The 26,032-nt window shown below is 35.4% G+C and overlaps 1 protein-coding gene across 7 annotated transcripts in view; it reads right to left on the reverse strand.

The window, feature by feature from the left end:
• Positions 1–26,032, reverse strand: part of CDH18 (cadherin 18) — a 993,557-nt gene that overhangs the window by 58,351 nt on the left and 909,174 nt on the right. For all 7 annotated transcript variants that reach the window (XM_007188233.3, XM_057541771.1, XM_007188232.3 and 4 more), the window contains one exon: positions 17,170–17,306. In XM_007188233.3, coding sequence (XP_007188295.1) covers positions 17,170–17,306 — 137 coding nt within the window. The remainder of the gene's footprint in view (positions 1–17,169; positions 17,307–26,032) is intronic.

The following is a 26,032-nucleotide window of genomic DNA, read 5'->3' on the forward strand; positions in this document are numbered from 1 at the left end:
AGAACTTTTAAATGCTTTAATTCCAATCAAGTCTTGCAAGTTTATGCCTATAAGTTATGGTGATGATGATGATGCTTGAGGTTTTGTTAATCCGTCAAATTTGACATTTTATGTTATTACAGAGTCAGTGTCCTCATGTGTACCGTTTGCTTTGTCATCATTCCTTACTGAATCTTAAACTTTCCTTCTGAGATAATTTTCTTTCTTTCTAAGAACTTCCAAAGTAACAATGTTAACCTCCTCAACTTTAGTTGTTGGAAAACATTTCTGTTTCACACTTGTCAAAGAGTCATTGAGGCCAACGTAATGTGAAATGACATGTAAGAAGTGTCACATACTCAGTGTTTCTAACAGGTAACATTTTCACATTTTCACTTCCTCTACCCAGAACTAAGTTGAAAACAGAAGACATGCCTTATCTTTATGCTTTGTTTGGCAGGATGTGAGTGTGAATGTGTGTGTGTGTGTGTGTGTGTGTGTATCTTGGTTCACCCTATATGACTGTCATGTTTTGCAGCCTTAATTTATTTGGGAGTATTTTGTCATACTGAAAAAAATAACTACGTGGTATTACTTATGATTTAAAAGGAGCATTATGGCAGATTAAAGGAGGCAAGGGTTAAAGACTATTTAGACTATTTAGAAAGCTATTGCAATAATCCAGTGGGAGTGATGGTTGTTTAGACAGGGGTGGGAGTGATGGAAATAGGAAGAAGTGGTTGCCTCATGGATATTTTTTAAAGTATATCTGACAGAAGTGTCTGATGAACTAGAAGTGCAGCATGACAGAAAGAGAAGAGTCGAATGTGACCCTGGGTGATTTACATAGCGATCTGAAGACTATGACCATCGTTGAGATGGATAAGGTCTCTGGAGGAGCAAATTTACAGAGAAATTGGATTTTGAGGAAAAGTTTTACTTGGATCATGTTGAGTTTGAGACCTCGGAGAAAAGACATCAGAGTGGCTAATATGATATTCAGGGAAAAGGTGACCAAGCTGCCACAGATTTAAATTCAAGAGTTATCTCTATGTAGATGTTAACAAAAGTCCATTAGATTGAATGAGATTACTTGGGCAATAACTCAAGAAAAGTCTGAGGACTGAAAATCGGGAGGCGCCACAATTCAATGAATGAAGAGATTGGGAGGAACTAAGCAGCACGCTGAGAAAGAAGAATCGGTGAAGGAATAAGAATGTTGTTTCCTTTAGCTAAAGAAGGAACTTATTTCTTGAAGGAGTTGTGTCAATTGTGTCAGATTTGCAAATTCTTTGAGCAAATGGAGGCATGAGAACTATACCTTGGATTTTGCAGTATGAAGGACAAGAGTGATTTTGGTGAAGTAATAAAGATAAGATTCTTTAGAGTGAGGTTGAAAGAGCCTGAGAGAAGAGAAAAGGCAGACTGTGAATACAGGCAATTCTTTCAAGGAGTTTTTCAGTCAAGGGAATGAAATAGTAGAGGTGTATCTGGAGGGAAACAGTGCATCAAGGAAGGTTTTTGGGTTTTGTTTGCTTGAGTTGATTTTATTTTCAGATAGAAAATAAAGCCTGTTTTTGAGGACAGGGGAATTATGTACCAGATAAGGAAAAAAAAAATACAGGAAAGAGGAGAAATTATTAATGGTGCAATGTCTCAGAGTGAGCAAGGAAGGACAGGATTCAGGGCACACATAGCAGGATGGCCATAAGCATGGCGTGAAGAGTTCATTCACAGTAACTTTACAGAAGCCAGATTTATGGGGATTATTGCCCACAGTACTAGTTAGGTTGGTAGATATGATAGAAGGAAAACGTGGACACTCTTTTCTGACCGGTCTTATTTTATGTCACTAGAGAAGCAAGATTATCTGATGTATGTAAGGAAATTTGAAAAAGTATTGAAGAATTGTAGAGAGAGGAAAACGATAAAATACATATTTAGCAGGACTGTATGTAATTGCTTGAGTTACTTGAGTTTCTTTTGAATAAACAAATGTGTTCTAATTCTTTTAGAATTTGATACTGAGATTGGGATAGTGCAATTAGTAATCCCTCAATGTATTGACATATTGGGTAAACAATGACAAAAATAGAATGTATTAGATATTATAATTGTCTGATCAAACTCCTCCTTGTGTGTAGAATCCAAGAGTTTTGAATGGAATTGACTGCAAGTGAAGATAAAAATATGAACCACGAAGGTCCTGAGCCAATGTGGACAATCCCATACATTTTGCTACGCCAAGTAATTAAATTATGGGCACATTTTGTGTATTAAATATTATTGTTAAAGACAGTGAATGGAGGTTAGTTCATAAATGACTTAATTGGAGCAATGTTTTTAATGGTTGTCCAAAGTGACAATTTATCTCACTCTGGGTGTGAATGAGGTTGAGTGTATCCCACCTTAAGGTGGCATTCATCCTGTTAATATACTAAAAGTTAACGTAGTACTAGTTGCTTGTTACTATAATATAGCAACATTAAAGCAAAATATGAGATAAAAAGAAATGCAGAAATGGAAAAATCACAGAGAAATGGAGATAGATACCTGATCAAAGTAAGCCTGAAGCCCGATTCACCTAAGAAATTTGCAGGTAAATGAACCAATAAATTTATTTTAAATCTTAGACCAAATTGAATTATTTTTTGATATTTTGGAGTAATCTGTCATATGGCTATAGGTAACTAATACACTGACCCATGCATGTATAAATAAAAATTTCAGAAAATTATTTTATTGTATTACTTTTGATCATTGGTTAAAGCAATGCCAGCTTCTTTGTGTGTTATTCCCTTTGTGTGCTAAGGAAAAAGGGCCCATTAGGAACCTTTGTGTGCGAGGGAAATTGTTAATATGAACACATTGTGGAAGACAAATTTTATATATCAAAATAAGCACACTGACAATAACAAAAGAATGTGTAGAAGCCAAAGGGACTTAAAACCACCCACTCTTCAGTAACAGGGTTTTATATTGCTAGCTGCAGCTGCTAACAAAAATTAATTTCAGATTAAAAGACAACACGGAATGAGTTCATAAAATCTAAATTTAATTTCCATTGCCTGCTGTTAACAATTGGACTAAATTTGAAATTTGTGGATGCTAATCTTTGAATATGTTTGCATGAGAATTGAAGGGGAAAAATGAGAAAGATTCAGTGAATAAAGAACATGTACACATTGGTTTCTGGACTTGAATTATGCATATAATCTGAGAGAAAAAATGAAACAGGGAGCTGAGGCAAATCTTCATATCAATGCACAAACATGCAGTTGTTGTTATTGTTGCTTAAACTGTGAACTCTGGAGACAGCAGAACCTTTTGGACTCATTAGAAGTATGAATAAACAAGCATCTCTTCGACTTTGACTCCTTTGGAAGTACAACTGTCATGCAAGCAATTAATGAAAGAGAGTCCCATTTCCGTGTATTGATCAGATAGAATACATTCTCACATTCAGTGCATGGAACAAGGAGAAATCGAATATTTTAGGTAAAATGGGAAATATACAGTGATCATTGCAATGTGTAGTGAATGATGAAGTTGTTGGGTAATTAAGGTGGGTGGAGAAATGAGGGCAAAGAATATTCATGAATTCAACAAAATTTTATTAACCCAGTTCTATATGTCAGGAAATTTACTAAGAATTTGGGAATACTCTGATAAACAAAGACAAAATAGACCTGATTCTTAGATTTGAGATGTTCACAAAGTAGTAAAGGTGAAAAATACCACAATAAAATGTGATAAGTGCTATATTCAAGACTAGTAAGTGATGAACGTTATTCTAAGGCCCACATAGAGTACAGAAGGGAAGGAGCTGTAAAGTTTGCCTGAGAAGTTGAGAAAAATTTCACAGATGTTGTGACATTTGAAATAGTTCTTGAAAGAAAATAGCTGTTTGTAAAGCAGAAGAAAATGAGAAGAGGGCTTTGAGAGATGAAAGGATTATAAAATTATTGAAAGAACGTGGCCTGTTTGAAGGTCTGTGACTAAAAGTGTGATATACATTTTTCAGAGGATTAAGCTGAGAACAGAGGGCCAAATATTATCAAGAGAAACCACATATGTCGTATATGAAGTTTATTTCTCAGGCAAAAACAGGACATGTGTATGTGTGTGAGTGACTGTGTGTGTGTGTGTGTGTGTGCATGCCCATGAGAGTAGCACTACATGGAACTATGACATAAATCAAATTGTTATTAAAAACAATGTTTCTTAAACTTAATTTACATTAGAATCACATAGGTCAGTGTTTTTTCAAACGTTAGAATGAATGAGAATCACCAATAGGGCCTGATAAAACCCAGGACACTGGGCCACAACCAGTTTCTAATTCATGGGGGTCCCAGATATTTGATCAAACATTATTCTGTGTGTTTTTGTGAGGCTGTCTCTAGTTAAGATTAACATTTAAATTGGGAGACTGAGTAAAGCAGATTGTTCTCCATTATGTGAGTGGGCTTTATGCAGTCAGCTGAAGACCTGAATAGAACCAAAGGCTGATCCTCCTTCAAATAAGAGAGAATTCTCTTGCCTGATGGCCTTCGAGGCATTGGCTCTCCCTGGTTCTGGCCTTAAGATGTATCCTAGGACATGGGATCTGAGGATTTTAGACTTGCCAGTCTCCATAACTGCAGGAGCCAACATAAGCCAATTCCTCAAAATGAATCACCATATTGATTCTGAATCCTATTGGTTCTGTTTCTCTGTAGCACCCTGAATAAAACAGGTACAGCTGACAGCAGAATGCAGGCTAATCTTTATTCATCTCAAGGCTGAATCCATGAATTATCCACTCTATGAAATCTTCACTGGTCCTCTTACAGAGATTAAGTCACCATGTTTTCATGTTTCTCTAGTCCCTAAAAAATTTATCACCACAACTCCCTCTTGCGAGAACATTGCAATCACAACTAACTGCTGAACAATCATTGACAGGAAGGCACTGGAACTCACCAAAAAAGATATCCAACATCCAAAGACAAAGGAGAAGCCACAATGAGATGGTAGGAGGGGCACAATCACAAGTAAAATCAAATCCCATAACTGCTGTGTGTGTGACTTACAAACTGGAGAACGCTTATACCACAGAACTCCACCAACTGGAGTGATGGTTCTGAGCCCCACATCAGGCTTCCCAACCTGGGGGTCTGGCAACGGGAGGAGGAATTCCTAGAGAATCAGACTTTGAAGTCTACAGGGATTTGATTACAGGACTTCAGCAGGACTGGGGGAAACAGAGACTCCACTCCTGAAGGGCACACACAAAGTAGTGTGCGCATTGGGACCCAGGGGAAGGAGCAGTGACCCCATAGGAGACTGAACCAGACCTACCTGCTAGTGTTGGACGATCTCCTGCAGAGGTGGGGTGTGGCTGTGTCTCACCATGAGGAAAAGGACACTGGCAGCAGAAATTCTGGGAAGTACACCTTGGCGTGAGCCTTCCCAGAGTCCGCCATTAGCCCCACCAAAGAGCCAGGTAGGCTCCAGTGTTGGGTCGCCTCAGGCCAAACAATCAACAGGGAGGGAACCCAGTCCCACCCATCAGCAGACAAGCAGATTAAAGTTTTACTGAGCTCTGCCCACCAGAGCAACAGCCAGCTCTACCCACCACCAGTCCCTCCCGTCAGGAAACTTCCACAAGCCTCTTAGATAGCCTCATCCACCAGAGGGCAGACAGCAGAAGCAAGAAGTACTACAATCCTGCAGCCTGCGGAATGAAAACCACATTCAGAGAAAGATACACAAAGTAAAAAGGCAGAGGACTATGTACCAGATGAAGGAACAAGACAAAACCCCAGAAAAACAAATAAATGAAGTGGAGATAGGCAACCTTCCAGAAAAAGAATTCAGAATAATGATAGTGAAGATGATCCAGGACCTTGGAAAAACAATGGAGGCAAAGAGCGAGAAGATGCAAGAAATGTTTAACAAAGACCTAGAACAATTAAAGAACAAACAGAGATGAACAATAAAAAAACTGAAATGAAAAATACACTAGAAGGAATCAATAGCAGAATAACTGAGGCAGAAGAACGGATAAGTGACCTGGAAGACAGAATGGTGGGATTTACTGCTGTGGAACAGAATAAAGAAAAAAAAACGAAAAGAAATGAAGACAGCCTAAGAGACCTCTGGGAAAACATTAAACACAACAACATTCGCATTATAGGGGTCCCAGAAGGAGAAGAAAGAGAGAAATGACCCAAGAAAATATTTGAAGAGATTATAGTTGAAAACTTCCCTAACATGGGAAAGAAAATAGCCACCCAAGTCCAGGAAGCACAGAGAGTCCCATAAAGGATAAACCCAAGGAAAAACACACTGAGACACATAGTAATCAAATTGGCAAAAATTAAAGACAAAGACAAATTATTGCAAGCAGCAAGGGAAAAATGACAAATAACACACATGGGAACTCCCATAAGGTTAACAGCTGATTTCTCAGCAGAAACTCTACAAGCCAGAAGGGAGTGGCATGATATACTTAAAGTGATGAAAGGGAAGAACCTACAACCAAGATTACTCTACCTGTCAATGATCTCATTCAGATTCGATGGAAAAATCAAAAGCTTTACAGACAAGCAAAAGCTAAGAGAATTCAGCACCACCAAACCAGCTCTACAACAAATGCTAAAGGAACTTCTCTAAGTGGGAAACACAAGGGGAGAAAAGGACCTACAAAAACAAACCCATAACAATTAAGAAAATGGTAATAGGAACATACATATCGATAATTACCTTAAATGTGAATGGATTAAATGCTCCAACCAAAAGACACAGGTTTGCTGAATGGATACAAAAACAAGACCCATATATATGCTGTCTACAAGAGACCCACTTCAGAGACCTAGGGACACATACAGACTGAAAGTGAGGGGATGGAAAAAGATATTCCATGCAAATGGAAATCAAAAGAAAGCTGGAGTAGCAATACTCATATCAGATAAAGTAGACTTTAAAATAAAGAATGTTCCAAGAGACAAGGAAGGACACTACATAATGATCAAGGGATCAATCCAAGAAGAAGATATAACAATTATAAATATATATGCACCTAACGTAGGAGCACCTCAATACATAAGGCAACTGCTAACAGCTATAAAAGAGGAAATCGACAGTAACACAATAATAGTGGGGGACTATAACACCTCACTTACACCAATGGATAGATCATCCAGACAGAAAATTAATAAGGAAACACAAGCTTTAATTGACACAAAAGACCAGATAGATTTAATTGATATTTATAGGACATTCCATCCAAATAAAGCAGATTACACTTTCTTCTTAAGTGCGCATGGAACATTCTCCGGGATAGATCACATCTTGGGTCACAAATCAAGGCTCAGTAAATTTAAGAAAATTGAAATCATATCAAGCATCTTTTCTGACCACAACGCTATGAGATTAGAAATCAATTACAGGGGAAAAAACGTAAAAAACACAAACACATGGAGGCTAAACAATACGTTACTAAGTAACCAAGAGATCACTGAAGAAAGCAAAGAGGAAATCAAAAAATACCTAGAGACAAATGAAAATAAAAACATGATGATCCAAAACCTATGGGATGCAGCAAAAGCAGTTCTAACAGGGAAGTTTATAGCAATACAAGCCTACCTCAAGAAACAAGAAAAATCTCAAATAAAAAATCTAACCTTACACCTAAAGGAACTAGAGGAAGAACAAACAAAACCCAAAGTTAGCAGAAGGAAACAAATCATAAATATCAGAGCAGAAATAAATGAAATAGGAACAAAGAAAACAATAGCAAAGATCAATAAAACTAAAATCTGGTTTTTTGACAAGATAAACAAAATTGATAAACCATTAGCCAGACTCATCAAGAAAAAGAGGGAGAGGACTCATATCAATAAAATTAGAAATGAAAAAGAAGTTACAACAGACACCGCAGAAATACAAAGCATCCTAAGAGGCTACTACAAGCAACTCTATGCCAATAAAATGGACAACCTGGAAGAAATGGACAAATTCTTTGAAATGCAGAACCTTCCAAGACTGAACCAGGAAGAAATAGAAAATATGAACAGACCAATCACAAGTAATGAAATTGAAACTGTGATTAAAAATCTTACAAAAAACAAAAGTCCAGGACCAGATGGCTTCACAGGTGAATTCTATCAAACATTTAGAGAAGAGCTAACACCCATCCTTCTCAAACTCCTCTAAAAAATTGCAGAGGAAGGAACAGTCCCAAACTCATTCTATGAAGCTACCATCACCCTGATACCAAAACCAGACAAAGATACTACAAGAAAAGAAAATTACAGACCAATATCACTGATGAATATAGATGCAAAAATCCTCAACGAAATACTAGCAAACAGAATCCAACAACACATTAAAAGGATCATACACCATGATCAAGTGGGATTTATCTCAGGGATGCAAGGATTCTTCAATATATGCAAATCAACCAATGTGATACACCATATTAACAAATTGAAGAATAAAAACCATATGATCATCTCAGTAGATGCAGAAAAAGCTTTTGACAAAATTCAACACCCATTTATGATAAAAACTCTCCAGAAAGTGGGCATAGAGGGAATCTATCTCAACATAATAAAGGCAATATACAACAAACCCACAGCAAACATCATTTTCAATGGTGAAAAACTGAAAGCATTTCCTCTAAGATGAGGAACAAGACAAGGATGTCTACTCTCACCACTATTTTTCAACATAGTTTTGGAAGTCCTAGCCATGGCAATCAGAGAAGAAAAAGAAATAAAAGGAATACAAATTGGAAAAGAAGAAGTAAAACTGTCACTGTTTGCAGATGACATGATACTATATATACAGAATCCTAAAAATGCCCCCAGAAAACTACTAGAGCTAACCAATGAATTTGGTAAAGTTGCAGGATACAAAATTAATGCACCAAAATCTCTTGCATTCCTATACACTAATGATGAAAAATCTGAAAGAGAAATTATGGAAACACTCCCATTTACCACTGCAACAAAAAGAATAAAATACCTAGGAATAAACCTACCTAGGGAGACAAAAGACCTGTATGCAGAATACTCTAAGACACTGATGAAAGAAATTAAAGATGATACAAACCGATGGAGAGATATCCCATGGTCTTGGATTGGAAGAATCAATATTGTGAAAATGACTATACTACCCAAAGCAATCTACAGATTCAATGCAATCCCTATCAAATTACCAATGGCATTTTTTACAGAACTAGAAGAAAAAATCTTAAAATTTGTATGGAGATACAAAAGACCCTGAATAGCAAAAGAAGTCTTGAGGGAAAAAAACAGAGCTGGAGGATTCAGACTCCCTGACTTCAGGCTATACTACAAAGCTACAGTAATCAAGACTATATGGTACTGGCACAAAAACAGAAATATAGATCAATGGAACAGGATAGAAAGTCCAGAGATAAACCCACGCACCTATGGTCAACTAATCTATGACAAAGGAGGCAAGGATATACAATGGAGAAAAGACAGTCTCTTCAGTAAGTGGTGTTGGAAAAACTGGACAGCTACATGTAAAGGAATGAAATTAGAACACTCCCTAACACCATACGCAAAAATAAACTCAAAATGGATTAGAGACCTAAATGTAAGACCAGACACTATAAAACTCTTAGAGGAAAACACAGGAAAAACACTCTTTGACATAAATCACAGCAAGATCTTTATTGATCCACCTCCTAGAGTAATGGAAATAAAACCAAAAATAAACAAATGGGACCTAATGAAACTTAAAAGCTTTTGCAAAGCAAAGGAAACTACAAACAAGATGAAAAGACAGCCCTCAGAATGGGAGAAAATATCTGCAAACGAATCAACAGATAAAGGATTAATCTCCAAAATATATAAACAGCTCATGCAGCTCAATATTAAAAAACAAACAACTCAATCCAAAAATAGGCCAAAGACATAAGTAGACATTTCTACAAAGAAGACATACAGATGGTCAAGAAGCCCATGAAAAGCTGCCCAACGTCACTAATTATTAGAGAAATGCAAATCAAAACTACAATGAGGCATTACCTCACACCAATTAGAATGGGCATCATCAGAAAATCTACAAACAACAAATGCTTGAGAGGGTGTGGAGAAAAGAGAACCCTCTTGCACTGTTGGTGGGAGTGTAAATTGATACAGCCACTATGAAGAACAGTATGGAGGTTCCTTAAAAAACTAAAAATAGAATTACCATATGACCCAGCAATCCCACTCCTGGGCATATACCCTGAGAAAGCCATAATTCAAAAAGACACGTGTACTCCAATGTTCATTACAGCACTATTTACAATAGCCAGGTCATGGAAGCAACCTAAATGCCCATCAATAGACAAAGGAATAAAGAAGATGTGGTACATATATACAATGGAATATTACTCAGTCATAAAAAGTAATGAAATTGGGTCATTTGCAGAGATGTGGATGAATCTAGAAGCTGTCATACAGAGCGAAGTAAGTTAGAAAGAGAAAGACAAATATCGTATATTAACGCATATATGTGGAACCTAGATAATGGTACAGATGAACCGGTTTGCAGGGCAGAAATTGAGACACAGATGTAGAGAACAAACATATGGACACCAAGGGGGGAAAGCGGCACGGGGGGTGGGGGCGTGGTGGTGGGATGAATTGGGAGATTGGGATTGACATGTATACACTAATATGTATAAAGTGGATAACTAATAAGAACCTGCTGTATAAAAAATAAAATTAAATTAAATTTAAGAATTAAAAAAAAGAAAACTTATCACCACAGTAATTATCCATAATGCAATTATTTGCTTAACTTGTCTTTTGCATTAGACTCTTAAATGCCTCAAAGACAAAATAATACCCTCAATATCATTAGTGCCTAAAATACTACACTACCTAGCAAGTATCATTTATTAATATATTCTGAGTGAGTTAGTTAAGGTATACTTTAGGACCAAGATGATAAAGTTTACCATACCAAAGTACTGGAATGGTAGCCAAGGAAGTAGAACATTCCAAGAGGAAAGAGGATGATTAATATAGTCAAACATCACAAAGAAATCAGGGGGGATAAGAAATGAAAAGTACTCATTGGTTTAGCCATTGGGAAGTGATGAACACATTGGCAGTTTCTGAAAAGCACTTAGAATAAAACTATACGTTATCCTGAGCTAAGACATTAACATGGAAATTGAGGGAGATGAGAGCTAGTCACTTGAAAAATATATTAAGAACTACTTATTGAGTGCCTACTAGGGCTATTATTTTACTAAGGAGTCATATAAAAGGAAAAGTAAGTGATGACATATAAGTTTGAAAGAATATTTATTATTCTATAAAAAAATAATACCCCCAAATTTTACAGATATTTTAGGGTTATGGTAGGTAGAATTCTAAATGTGCCAGCACATGATTTCTGTCCCTTGGTTATTCAACTAAACACTAATCTGGGTACTGTTGTGAAGGAATTTTGCAGGTGTAATTAAAGTCCCAAATCAGGTGACCTTAAAACACAAAGATTATTTGGGTGGGCCTGACCCAAATGGGTGAAAACCACTGAAAGCAGAGACTTTCTCCAGATGGTAGCAGAAGAGAAAATTAAATAGATTCAAGCATAAGAAGGATCTGACACACTGTTGCTTGTTTGAAGAAGGTAAAGGAATGCAGGCAGCTTCTAAGAGGAGGGAACTGCCTCAGCTAACAACCAGAAAAAGAGTGGAGCCCTCACACCTACATCCTCAAGAAAGTGGATTCTGCCACAAGGAAAATGAGCGTGAAATCAGATTCTTCCCTGGAGCCTTCAGATAAGAGCCCAGCCCAGCTGATACATGATTTCAGTCTTTCCAGATTTAAAGCAGAGAACTCAGGTGAACACTCCTGGACTTCTGACCTACAGAAATCATATGATTATTTGTTACACATTAATAGAAAAGTAATAGATATTACCAAATAGCTCCATTATGGATTACATTGTTACCTGTAACATAAATGTTCCACAGGTATTTATTGAGAAAGTACCCTTCCACCAGAACTGTGATATGTGATAATAAGACACCGCTTTCTATTTCCCTGACCAAAGACACATATTGAATTTATCTGATTATTAGTGTATTCTTTAAAATTGTGAAAATAATCTTATGTCTCAGAATGAATTTTTAAAATAATAGAATAAACCTCAATCAGTTAAAATACCTGACCAGTACTTAGGTTCAATGGACATCAGCTGCCACAGAGAGTCATATTAGAATAAGCACAGATCTAGGAACCAAAATATTTAGATTCATATTTTGTGTGAGTCTCACTTTCCTTTCTCTTATAAAATAAGAAAATATCTGTCTTCTCTATTTCACAAAAATTTTTGTTAGGATGACATGGCTGTAAAGCACACCATACAAGTGCAAATAGCTGCTAGTTATGTTTAGCTGCAGCAGTAAAAGATATCACAGACCAGACCCACGTTTCCTGCCTTTCCTGCATGACTGGGCAGCTGAATAATCACTTTGACCTAGAACCACAGGATGAAAAAAGGCAGAGCCAAACATCATGTAATTAACAGCTGCATTGCATCTGAGCCCCACCTGAATGCTCAAAGGATGCCCACTTCAGCTGTGACACCCTCAGCTTTCACACTGGTCCTCTAGCAGGAGGCCTGTTCACCTGAAGGAAGGACCAATATTTTGTTTTTGTTTTCTTTTGCACAGAGGTGCTTTGCTCTTATTTTCTCTTAAATCCTGGTGCATTGCTTCATCTGCCCAGAGAAGGAAAATTTCTCTTCTCTTAACCTCTAGGTAGGCTAAACAAATATTTTAAAACATTAACTTCTAATTTTAATTCCATAGAACAACAGTCACCTCAAAACTGTTACATTAAGGTTTTAGAAAATCCCATTTCTGCTCTTGAAAGATAATGTCAATAGAATGAGAAGATAAGACACATACTGGGAGAAAATATTTGCAAAAGACACATCTAAAAAATTAGTTACACAAAACATGCAAAGGAGTCAAAATTAAACATTGAGAAAACAAACAACCTGATTAAAAAATAGGCCAAAGACCTTAATAGATACTTCACCAAAGAAAATATACACATGGCAAATAAGTATATGAAAACATGCTTCACATATACGTCATCAGGAAAGTGCAAATTAAAGCAAGATACTACTACATATCTATGAGTGGCCCAAATCCAGGGAAGACTGACAATACCAAATGCTGGTTAGGATGTGGAGCAATGGGAACTCTTATTCATTCATATCTGGTGGCTATTCAAAATGACACAGCTGCTTCATAAGACATTTTGTCAATTTCTTATAAAACTAAACATACTCTTACCATATGATCCAAGGATTGCACATTTTGTATTTACCGAAGGAGCTGAAAATTTCTGGCCGTACAAAAACCTACACATGGATGTTTATAGCAGCTTTATTTCATCATTGCCAAAACTTGGAAACAACCAAGATGAATTCATCTTCAGATGATGAATGGATAAACCTCTGGTACATGCTGACAATGGAATATTATTGAGTACAAAAAGAAATGAGCTATCACAACATAAAAAGACATGGAGGAACCTTCAATCCATATTACTAAGTGAAAGAAGTCAACATGAAAGGCTACGTACTGTATGATTTCAACTACATGACATTCTGGAAAAGGTAAAACTATGGAGCCAATAAAAAAGATCAGTGGTAACCAGGGGCAGGGATGGGGAGACATGAGCAGGTGGATCACAGAAGATATTTTAGTGCATTCAAATTACTCTGTATGATATTATATTGATGGGTTTATGCCATTATACATTTATCCAAAGCCATAGAATAAGGAGTTAACCCCAAATTAAACTATATACTTTGGTTGATTATGATGTGTCAATGTAGGTTCATCAATTGTAACAAATGTATCACTCTGGTGGGGGAATGTTGATAGCAGAGAAAGCTAAGCATGTGCAGGTGCAGAGAATATATGGGAAGTCTCTGTCCATTCCTCTCAATTTTGCTATGAACCTAAAACTGCACTAAAAAAAATAAAGCCTTTAAAAAGATCCTGTTGAAAAAGTATCCAAAATAGAAAATACTTTGATGACATGGCTCACGTTAAAGTAAATGCTTACAAACAATTGTACGCGGAAGGGCTCCCAACTCTATTTAATAGGCACTTAGGCCAAGCAATCAGTAAGTGAATGTGAGCTTTTCCAGACACAGTGTCCCAATATGGCTATAAAATCTTAACTAGTACTCATTCTTTCTACATACCTGTTTATGATTAGGATTAAATTATATTTTAGAAGTGCTCATTGAGGAGTCTCTAAGGCTTCTTTATTACCATCTATAAAATTCAGGATGTTACTCTTTACTGTACTGTTTTACTTAGTAGATGTGTATTAACTCATTTCCCATATGAAATACTAGCAGATAGTAAAAAAAAAAAAAAGGAAAGAAAAGATAAAGAACGTAGTAAGTACATATTTAAGATGTTACTTTAGTAAAAATGAACGTTTCCTTTAATAATGATTACGAATAATACAATTTTCATGATATACTTGAACTCATGTATACTTATAAATGAGCTTCTACTTGATACAAATATTATTTGGGCTGAGGTGAGATTTAGAAGCGATCTAAAGTATGGCTTCCGATCAAAATACCTCTGGAGTTGAACTTGATGTTATTTTAAAATAAGTCCCTATTGTTCCTGACAAGCAAATATCATTCTCTCCAGGGATTCTTCCTTTCCTTCTTCTGTACATGGAAGCTGTTCTCAAGAAGAACTACACAATATTTTTGGAAACTTTTCAATGTCTCCATCACATCTACTTCAGTATATCAATCCATTTATTCTTTTATTGTAAAACTAATTTTAAACGAGCCTTTATCATTTGACAGTTATTTTATTGTCCTTGGGTGACTAAGACCATGCAAATCTAGACCTAGTCTGGTTATTTTGAAAATGAAAATTAACCAGGATGATAACAAATGAACCCACTCATGTATTCTTTATAACACTCATTTAAAAGTAATTTTTCAGCACAGTATTTCCCTTTGAAAATGCTTATTTTCAAAGGGAAATACTGTGCTGAAAAAATATCTAAATGGAAACCACTTGAGTTGATTTTTTTGGTGCAAAACATGAAAAATTCAGGTGGAATAGAAAAGACTGGAGTAGTTTAATTACTGATTTGTGATAAAGGACATTATAAAAGAGCATAAACCACAATGAGCTATCAGCCCACATCCACTAGAATGGTTATAGTCAGTATGTAGTAATAAATACTGGTAATAATATAGAGTAATCGGAACCCCCATATCGAGTTGTTGTGAATGTAAAATTTAGCCACTTGGGAAAACAGTCTGGCCGTTCATCAAAATTTTAAATATAGTTTCTTTATGACCCCGCAATCCCACTCCTAGGTATATACCCCAAAGTAATGAAAACTCATCCACACAGAAACATTCATATTAATGCTCTTAACAGCATTCTTCAAATGAGGCAAAAAGTGGAAGCAACCCAAACATCTATCAAGTGATGAATGGATAAATAAAATGTAGTATATCCATATAATGGAATCTTTTTTAGCAATAAGAAAGAAGGAAATACTAATACATGCTACAATGTAAATGAACTTTGAAAATATCATGCTAAGTGAAATAAGCCAGTCACAAAGGACCATGTGTTATTGATTATTTTATATGAAATACCAATAAAAGGCAAATCTATTGTTATAGACTGAATGTTTACGTCTCCCCAAAATTCAGAGTGGACCACTCATGAGTGAGATTAGCACCCTTATAAAAGAGACTCCGGAGAGATTCCTTGCCCTTGCTACCATGTGAGTACACCACTAGGAGACAGCCATCTATGAACCAGGAAGTGGGTTCTCACCAGACACCAAATCTGTTGGCCCCTTGATCTCAGATTTCCAGCCTCCAGAACTGTGAGAAAGAAATGTTTGCTGTTTAAAGCACTCAGTTTATGATATTTTGTTATAGCAGCCTAAACAGACTAAGACATCTATAGAAACAACAACTAGATTAGTCGCTTCTTGGGTTGAGGCATGGGGAAAGGGGGGTAGAGGGTGATGACTAAGGGGGACAGGATTTCTTTTTGAAGTAATGAACATATTCTAAAATTGATTGTGGTGATTGATGCACAGCTCTGAATTTACTAAAACTCATTAAACTATACACCTTAGAAAGGTGAATGGTATGGTATGTAAATTATTTCTAAATGAAGTTTTAATATTTTAAAAATTTCTTATACTTTCTGAGGGCAAAAGAAAGAGCATAATTTCATTTTACATAGCTTTATTTTCTAACATGAAGTATTCCTAAATTTTAATATTTATAGTTCACTCATGAGCATGTTGGAATTTTTTAAAATGTATATGTAAGCTGGGTATACTATACTAAATTTTAGTATAGTATATATAATACTAAACTTGGGGCAATTTGTACCTTTCATTTATTTCTCAACATTTACAGAAAGACTTCATTTTCTTGACAGTAGTCCATTTTCCTAAAGTTTTATTCTAATTTCATTTGAAGACAGTTATGTACATCTTTTTGAACTCAGAGATAATTGTTGATATTTATGCTTTTTTAAAAAAACTTAGGTGTTTAGCACAATGCAATGTTCTGGATGAGGATGGAACAATGGCCTTCCTCAGTTGTATATCACGTATGTCTCTTGAAAAGAACTTAGACCTGCTTGTTGAAATTCCAAGAGCTATTCTTTTGCTATAAAATTTCTAAGTGTTAATTGAAGCTTGAGGAAGGTTGTTATATTGATAAAATTATTCAAGCAAAATGTTAGATTTTCGTTTCTTCTCTTTATTTTCCTAAACTGCTCCACCGTATATGAAGTATTCTTCTTCTACTTAAGTAAGGCATAAGCACATGACAAAGCAAGTCTCACAATTAAGAAGAGAACCAAATATTTTGACTCAGTGATGCAGACTAAGTGTTCTGTGATGCCAATTTTCCACCACTATGTGGGGATTAAAGTAAAGAAAAAGGTATAAGCTTTATTCACTGCATCTGACAATGAGTAATTGTATCTACTTCATGCTATGTACTCTGCTAGATCATGGCATAAAAAATAGAAATCATGAAAGCCCTGCTCCAGAGAAAGTCTCAGCATAAATCTTCATGTATAAGTGACATCTTTCCTATGGTACATAATGTAAAGAAATTTACCATTTTCTGAAGCAGCAACTGTGATGTTGTACCATGGAGTTTCTTCTCTATCAAGAACCTTGGTAGTCTTAATGGTTCCAGTGTTGGCATCAATGTTGAAAAACCTGTCATCTTCAGCATTGTAGTCGATAAAGTATCTAGAGAAAAAAAAAAAAAATTGGTTACTCTTTTACCTGATGCTATAATGAAGAAAAGAAAACTGAACCTAGGGAGGTATTAAATCTAATATACTCAAATATTGAAATGTGTATTTTTACTTCCCATATTTGGCCCTTAAGATTTGCCCACCTGTTTTATATTTGCATAGAAATGATATCAATTATTTTTCTGTCAGTCCTTAATTAAGGTTAAATTCAATTACTAATTCAAAAAGTTAAAAAACAAAACACTAAACTCCATGAATAGAATAGTAGGTAGTAGATAGCAAAAACACAGTCATTAATAAGGGAAGGATTAAAAAAACTGCCTCTGTGAAGACCAGAGTACATTGGGAAAAAAATTAAACCTTTAATGAAACTTCTTATTGCTATATGTACAATGTTTTTAGGATAACAGATGTCAAAGATTAATTTATCTTGGAATTTCATCATGGCTGAGGTTTGAAGAGAAATACAAAATGAAAAACAAAACATTTTAATTAATGACCGTTGTGTCTCCATCACCTAGCACCTTGTTTAGTCAAAGAATCAGAAAATAAACAGGAAGTAGTTTGCATCCTTAGCCACAAATCTTCTTCCCTCACTAGTTCATGTAATTTTGTAGGGCTCTCTTCTATTAGGTTTGGCCTCCAGCTTACTTTGACAATAGAATGAGTTGAAAGTGATGGTGTTCTGTTCCACATTTGGGTCTAGATTTCATGAGACTTTAAATGTTTCCTCTTATGCTCTGCCACTACCATAAGAAGCACATTCCAGGGCTAGTCTACTGGTTCCCAGAAGAAAGATGAGCCCCAAGGGCAGAATTGTCAGCTTCCCATCCTAGAGTAGAGCTACCTAGTAAATGAGCAAACGTAGGAATGAATGCCCTGGAGATGAGCAGACTTGGCAAAGAGAAGCCACCCTAGTTCAGTTGATCCTCAGCTAACTCACAGACACATACACCATGGTTATACATGACTTTTTTCTATACCCTGAGTTTTGGGGTTTTACATTATTCAGCAAAAGTTAATTAACATAAATGTGAATGAATAATATAGTCAACAATCATCATATGTTCTAGAAATGTTCCAAACTATTCCTAAAACAATTTAATGAGTTTTTTTTCTCCTCAAACCTCTAATACTTCTTCCCTCATCATTAATCTTAGCTTAAGTGACATTTCATCTACACCTAAAGAAAAAAAGATGAACTATTATGTGAAAAGTGCAAGGGGCAGAATATTTGAATATAGGGAACTAAAGTGCAAAGATCCAAATTAAAGAAAGAGCTTGACTTGGTTTAAAAACAGATAGGTGTTTCAATGTAGCTGGCAGAATGAATGAAGTGGAGGGCTAGGGCATAGGACGAGCAAGTCCTATAGCACATGGTAAAGAGTTTTAAATTTTTTACAAAATCAATGGGAAAACATTTTTAACAAAGGAAATAATGGATCTATTTACATTCTGGAAAAATGACAGTGGCTGCTTTGAATCTTGGATTGTAGAATGTTAAAAACAATTCAGAAAAGAAATGATGTCATCATGGAAAAAAATGGAAAAATTAGAAGAAAATGAAGTGTATAAAACAGTGCTATATATTGACTACAACCTATAAAGCTTTTTGTTGTAGTGGCATTGGTAAAAAGAAGAAATTACAAATGACTCAATTTTTGTGTTGTATCTGTATATTTGATCTAGCACGTAATTAATAAGCCCATTCATGGAGCTGGATAAAAAGTTAGGGGAAAGATTCTCTTTGGGAGAAAAAGAGTTTGGGAGAAGTCAATGATTTTGACATGTTATATCTTAGATGTCAATTAAATAAACATATGGAATAAAAAGAAGAAAATCAGAAATGGGTGTGGAGTTCAAGTGTACTTTCTGAATGAACAGGAAATGTAAATTTGAGATAGATCAGCCTAAATGTAAAGTAATGGGAACAATCTCATCTGGGAGAGAATTGTAAGAGAAAAGGAAGGGAAAGATTGAGCAGTACAGCACCCAATCTTCTGAGTCTAAAGCAGTCCATCATCTGAATAGGAGAAGGTACCAGCAAAAGGAGAGGAACAGCCCAGGGGAGAAGGAAAACTGGGAGGGAGAGGAGGCATAGAAGTCAAGAAAGGAGTGTTCTAAGTGGACAGCTGAGGTAAATTTTATTAAGTTGAGTGAGGTTAGTAAAGGCTGAATTGGATTTGACAGGATGGACACCATTGGTTAATTTGAAAAGAGTATTTGCAATAAAATATGAAAGGATGGAAGTTTTACTGTAGTGGATTCAAAAGTATATTGAGGGCTTCCCTGGTGGCGCAGTGGTTGAGAATCTGCCTGCCAATGCAGGGGACGCGGGTTCGAGCCTTGGTCTGGGAGGATCCCACATGCCACGACGCAGCTGGGCCTGTGAGCCACAATTACTGAGCCTGCGCGTCTGGAGCCTGTGCTCCGCAACAAGAGAGGCCACGATAGTGAGAGGCCCGCGCACTGCGATGAAGAGTGGCCCCCGCTTGCCACAACTAGAGAAAGCCCTCGCACAGGGACGAAGACCCAACACAGCCATAAATAAATAAATAAATAAATAAATAAATAAATAAATAAATAAATAAATAAATAAAAAATCAAGCAGCCAATAATTAGTGGAGCCTGGCTCAAACTAAGGCCAAAAATGTCTGTTTGACTACAAAGTATATGTTCTTACCTACTAAATTATATACAACTGTAGTAATACGCCACATTATAATGCATGCATGTATGTATGTATATTAGATGTGGATATGTCATAAAAAAAAAAAAAGTATACTGAATGTGAATATAGGAAGCCCATAAGTCCTGAGACTTTATTGGATAACAGTACCTGAAGGAAAGATGAGAAAAATGGTGCCTTATGTCATCAGAGAAGTGGGTTCAACAAATTAATGTTTTTCTGATATGGGAAATATTAGTCACTGTTTTTGCTGAAGAAAATAATAATTTTGAAAGAGTCAAAAAAAAAAAAAAAGAAAAGAGGGGGGGGGAATATCTAAAAAAAGAAAATTCATGAGAAGGTGAACAGACTGGGTTCCAGAGCACAAATATAAGGATTTCCACTGAAAGTAACAGAGACACTTCTTCCATTTTAACATGAGGAAAATCTCAGAAGATAGGTGATTGTGGTGATGGAAATATTACAAACTTCATCATACTTTCTAGAACAGAGTATAAGCATACCTGAAATGCAACCTGTGCCTTGCATCGGCATACGGTGTTAACAGGGTACCTAGAACATATTGCTCAGGTATAAACCTCATAACAACCTGTGGACACACATGCGCAAACATAGCAGAAGATATTAATAGCACCACAGAGATCCAAGTTATAGAGCATCCCAAGAAATCTAGGAGCTCATTTAATGAAAATAACACCTGACAAAAACAGAATACATCACTTGAAACTGTGTGATCAAAACAAGGAATTGGCTATTTTGTGTACCGGTTGTTCTAATAATAAACAGCTGTTAATTAAAGAAAATTCAACATGCAAAATCAATTTAAATGAGAAAAGATAGGAGTACAAAGCAAATCTGATTCAAAGAGACACGCAATCCAGACACCACAGAATAGTGGTAAAGAGGTATGCCATCGGGCTTTCCCAAAGCACTAGGCCATGGTGCACTGAAACTGATTCACTTTCTTTGACTTGAGCTTATATCACAAAAAAACCTTCTCATAATATCCTCCCCCAGGGTCCTGACGCCGATGAAGGCTGAATTGCTAAGGAGATGTGAGAAATCTTGTCACACGAAAAGAATAACATGCTTTAAAATGTAATCAGTTGGCAATCTGGTTATTATATCATCTAAAGAAACCTGTCTTCAAGACACTTTCCATTTTTGGGTAGTTTAAGAATAATGGTTCCTGAATTCTAAAGTTGGACCTAAAATTGAAAAATATTATTCAACTTCAATGTTTCCTGCAGCAACTATCAGCAAAGCTCAGATTACATTGTTATCAATGCAACCCTGTGTAATATAGAAGAACATGCCCCATTTTAGAAATCTGATCACTTCACAGCTGTCAGTCTGGAAGAAAATGGGTTTTCTTCTGTTTATAAGCTAAATTAAGACTTTGAAAATGTACAGCCTCTTTATCAGAACAATCCCCTCTCCCTTAGGCACTTCACACAGAGCTTTCTAACATTAAGTGCTAGTACTTGTGGTTAAATACTTTTAGAATACATATATTTTTTATTTGAATTTGAAAAATATATAACCTATGTTTAAATGGTAGGTATAATGTGAGGCACATGTCCCCAGACTCAAGTTATTTACTTCTTAGTTTTCTATATGACCTAACTCTCTTGGGAAATCTGCAACATAAGGGCTAGATATTAGGGCAATGCTTTGAGCCAAAAAGTCTTATTCATGGAATTGCAATTGAATTTCGACTCAAGGAGAACTAAATAGTTCTGCTTAAGTACCCTTGGATTTCTGCCTAGCCATAGTAATAAAAACACAGAAAAAGGGAAAACAGAAATGTAAAAGAAACTATTCAAAACTATTTGGGGTGGGGGTGGGGGTTATATGTACAATGATTCAATGCTAATTATTTAAAATTAAGAAGTTACATGGGTCCATAAAACTGTTTATCAAAAAAAAATAGATAAAATATTCTCAGTAGGTAACTTTTCAAAATATTTTTGTAATAAAATACATTTATTTCCTTCACAAACCTTCAAAAAGTAAACACAACATCTTAATACTTCATGAACTTATATATATATATTAAGGTTTTTTGCAAATGTTAATATTAATTTGACATTTTTAGATATATCCAGCAAGTATAAAATAAAGTAACCATTTGCCTAGGTGATATAGGTTCTAAATCGGGATTGATTATGAAGCCTAAGGAATTAGAGTTTTGAGAATTTTTTTTTAATATCTTAGTTCATAGCTATCAAAAATGAACCAATGTAAATTGAGGCTATATTGTATATAACCGGATAAGATGTTTAAAGATATTCTTCAAATTCTACTTTCTCCCTTAACATAAGACTATATAGAGATGATATTTGAGAATGGGAGGAAACACTTATACACATTTATAAGTTCTTTACAAAAGCAAACTGATATGAAATAATAAAGGCTAACATTTATGGACCCCTTACAGTGTACTACATTGTGCTTTAAGTGTGTTCTAAACATTAGTTTATTACATACCCAGAACAACTGGATGAGATAGGTACTATTAATAGACACTTTTTTATAGAGGAGAAAACCGATGCACAGGGTGATGGAGAATTTTATTCAACATCAAAGAGCTAGTTAGTGCAAGAGATTAAAAATCAATACAGTCAATTAAGAAATATTGGGAATTCCCTGGTGGTCCGGTGGTTAGGATACCACGCTTCCACTGCAGGGGGTGCAGGTTTGATCCCTGGTAAGGGAACTAAGATCCCACATGCTACGGGGCATGGCCATAAATAAATAAATAAATAAATATATAAATGCAAGCACATTAAAAAACAAAACAAAACAAAAAAAAAACACTTGTCCCTAAAACAAGTTTAAAAAATTAAGAAATATTTATAAGACCTTTCTTTAAAGTAGACAATATTTGAAGCTTTACCCATTCATTCAACAGATATTTATTTGAAGGAGTACAAGAAAGGAACAAGAAATATTTAAAAGAGAGGAAATAGCAAGACCTGAGAATTATTTAGACAGGATTTAGTTAGGGAAACAAGTAGGCAAAAAAGAAAAAGGAAGTGTTTGCAAGGTAATACTGATTGATGCTCAGAGAGTTTAAAATCAGAGGTCAGAGTAAAATTCTAAGCAATTCAAGTCTTCAGGGAAAACATGGGTGTGATCAGTCTTGAAGGATAAGTAACAGGAGAGATGTGCATTAGAGATTATCTAGAAAGTATAAAATTTAGTAATTTCAGATGAGAGAGAGACAGAGATATCTTAGCTCTGGTTTGTGAACTGTGGTGGCATTTTTCAGACCACTATTATTTCGGTATTAGACTAGTAAGAGAGGAAGAAAGAGAGAGGCTTCATGTTGAGATTGTAGGTAGGATACAGACAGAAGTTCACTCCCACATTAATGCCCAAGTCAACATTACTACCCCTACACAGTGTTACACTAGAGTAGAAGAACTTACTTTAAAATAAAATATTCTTTGATATGGAATGAATATTGATTCAATCATAGCATCAACTAAACCAATGAGAGAATGCTTGAGAGAGAGATTAGAGGTGGTTGGTGGGGAAAAATTCAACCCACAGTGCGCTTCTGCATAGGTTGGTTTTCGAAGATTAATAGACGAAAAGAATGCCAAGGAAGGTTTACCCAAAATAAATTTCCCAATTTTCAGATATCATAGAGGTAATAACCTCTTCAGCCCACTGAAAAACATCTCCTACATTATTTTCCTCAGTGTATAATAAACTGTAGATCCTGGCCTTGATTCATTCACTACGTAAAGATGAATTCTATGGAAATTTGTTCCTAAAATAGATCCATCATACTGTGGAAATGGCATGGATCAATAGTAAGAGAATAAACACAGGCTTGGAAACCAAGTAAACGTGATGTTCATCACAGATGAAACCACTTATTAGCCCTATGACCTTAAGGAATGTATCACCTCTCTGAGCTTTCTTTGTTAGCATAATGGAGATACCACCTACATCATAATTTTATTTTGACAATAAAGTGAGGTAATATATGAAAGTATTTTATGCTTGAGTATCAAGTGATATGCCTCAGTAGATAACTGTTACTTGTCTTAATGTCTCTTAGGATGGTTTTCTCTTTTTTTCCTTTCTTGGAAAACTTGGGTCTATTTTGTTGAGACACTTCAAAAATAGTAAATGCTTTTTTTGTTTTTCATTTCTTTGTTTGTTTGTCTTTTTCTTCTGGCAAAGTATGTGAACACAGTGGGATCTGAATAAGGGTTACTATTGAATGAACAAGAGTCTCCATACAAATAGCATGAACTGCTGTCTATTTCTAAAAAAAAGAAATCTGTCAGAAAACTAAATTATTTTTAATTTCCTCCTCCATGCACATGAGTCAACTTTCATTTGGAAAGTTTATGAGAATAAAGCTCTTTTTCATCCACCTGAATAGCATAGGTGTATGACTTTGCCTCATAAGCGAATGAATAATCTAACCAGGCATTCAACAAATATAAAGAAGAACCTGTTAATACCTAATGTAAAATTAAGTAAGGCATTTCATTGTAGCCTTTACTTCTTTTGTAAGTATTTTGGTGGAAATAATCAGGCCAATAAATCATTATGCTTTACTTATCAAGAGCAGTATGTTTTCATATAGAGATTACGATTTTATAGATTCCTAACGTTATCCTTTATACATATTCTTAATATTGTGTTCGAAATTTGTTATAATAACTCAGGAAATAAACTTTTTTTTTACAGTGTGTACTTAGTTTGTGTTTTCCTTTCATTGAGAGATATCTAAACATTGCAAGAAGGACAAATAAATGTACACTTTTTACAGTATTTCATTTAACTTATAGTTCTCAAACTAATTTTAAGTTGTAATACAATTATCATTTTTAACGCCTATTTTTTTAGACCTCATGTTGAATCTAAGAAAAAAAGCCACTCCATAGTACATCTAGCTGATGCTTTAGATGAATCTACAGCATATGTGACCAAAAGGGTTAGTATGAGGGTGGAAATATTGAGGCAGATTCAAGGGCTACTCTAATATGATGATTACAGCACATTATAACCCGACCACCACTATAAACTCACAGCATCCTCCATGAAGTAGGTGTCAAGATAATATCTACTGGGTTGGCCAAAAAGTTCGCTTGGGTTTTTCTGAAGGGAAAAACCCGAACGAACTTTTTGGCCAAACCAATATACTAAACGCTACTTAGGAAATTGTATGATCAATGATCAATAAGATGTTACCTATGGGGGATTGATAATCTCCTGGCTATAGACCAGAGGAAGTACAATTAAGCTTGTGCCAGCTCAGATTTGTCCACTAGTCCTTTAGAGCCCTCTAATTTGACAAGTCCATATTCAAACCCTGACTAATTTCATGCTGGCAGAGAAATAGGTCCTTTTAACACAGGAGATCTTGCAAAGTTGCCACTATAGTTTATAAACCTGGGTTACAATTTTTATTCCTATAACTACTCTCTGTTCTGTCATTCAATATATGCACCATTTCATATTTCTAGTAAATACGTTTTAGTGCAATGGGCAAAGTGAAAAGAAAATGCATTACATTGAAATAAAATGAAAATTTATTGTTAAAATTAGAATTTGTGGGCAAACAAATAGGCAGACAAGTTATGATCGCAGGAAGCAGTCAATCTCAATAATGATTACCTCTATTCAAGTATTTTCTTCAACAGAAGCTACTTTAAACAAATTACCCAGTGCATCATTTGACACTCAATTTCCCTTTGATTATATAGGCATAGATTCAAGATAATTATTAGTCATGTTAAAGTACATTAGAAAAGTTATTTTTCACTTCGATAACAAAATTTCAGTCCTCAGAGGCACTTATTATTTTCATTATCGTCTGTCCATCTCACCATAAAAATTAATTTAAAACTTACGTAATGGAAATCTATTTTTACAGTGATTTACTTTGAGAAACATCTGTTGCCTAAAAGTGTAGACGGTGTCTTTCAGTTGTCACACTTTTGATACTTGTACATACAGAATGTGAGTGGTTAAGCAAATATATTTGAGATTTTGCCTCC

The sequence above is a fragment of the Balaenoptera acutorostrata genome, chromosome 2 (assembly GCF_949987535.1).
Source record: "Balaenoptera acutorostrata chromosome 2, mBalAcu1.1, whole genome shotgun sequence".
Lineage (NCBI taxonomy): Eukaryota > Metazoa > Chordata > Mammalia > Artiodactyla > Balaenopteridae > Balaenoptera > Balaenoptera acutorostrata.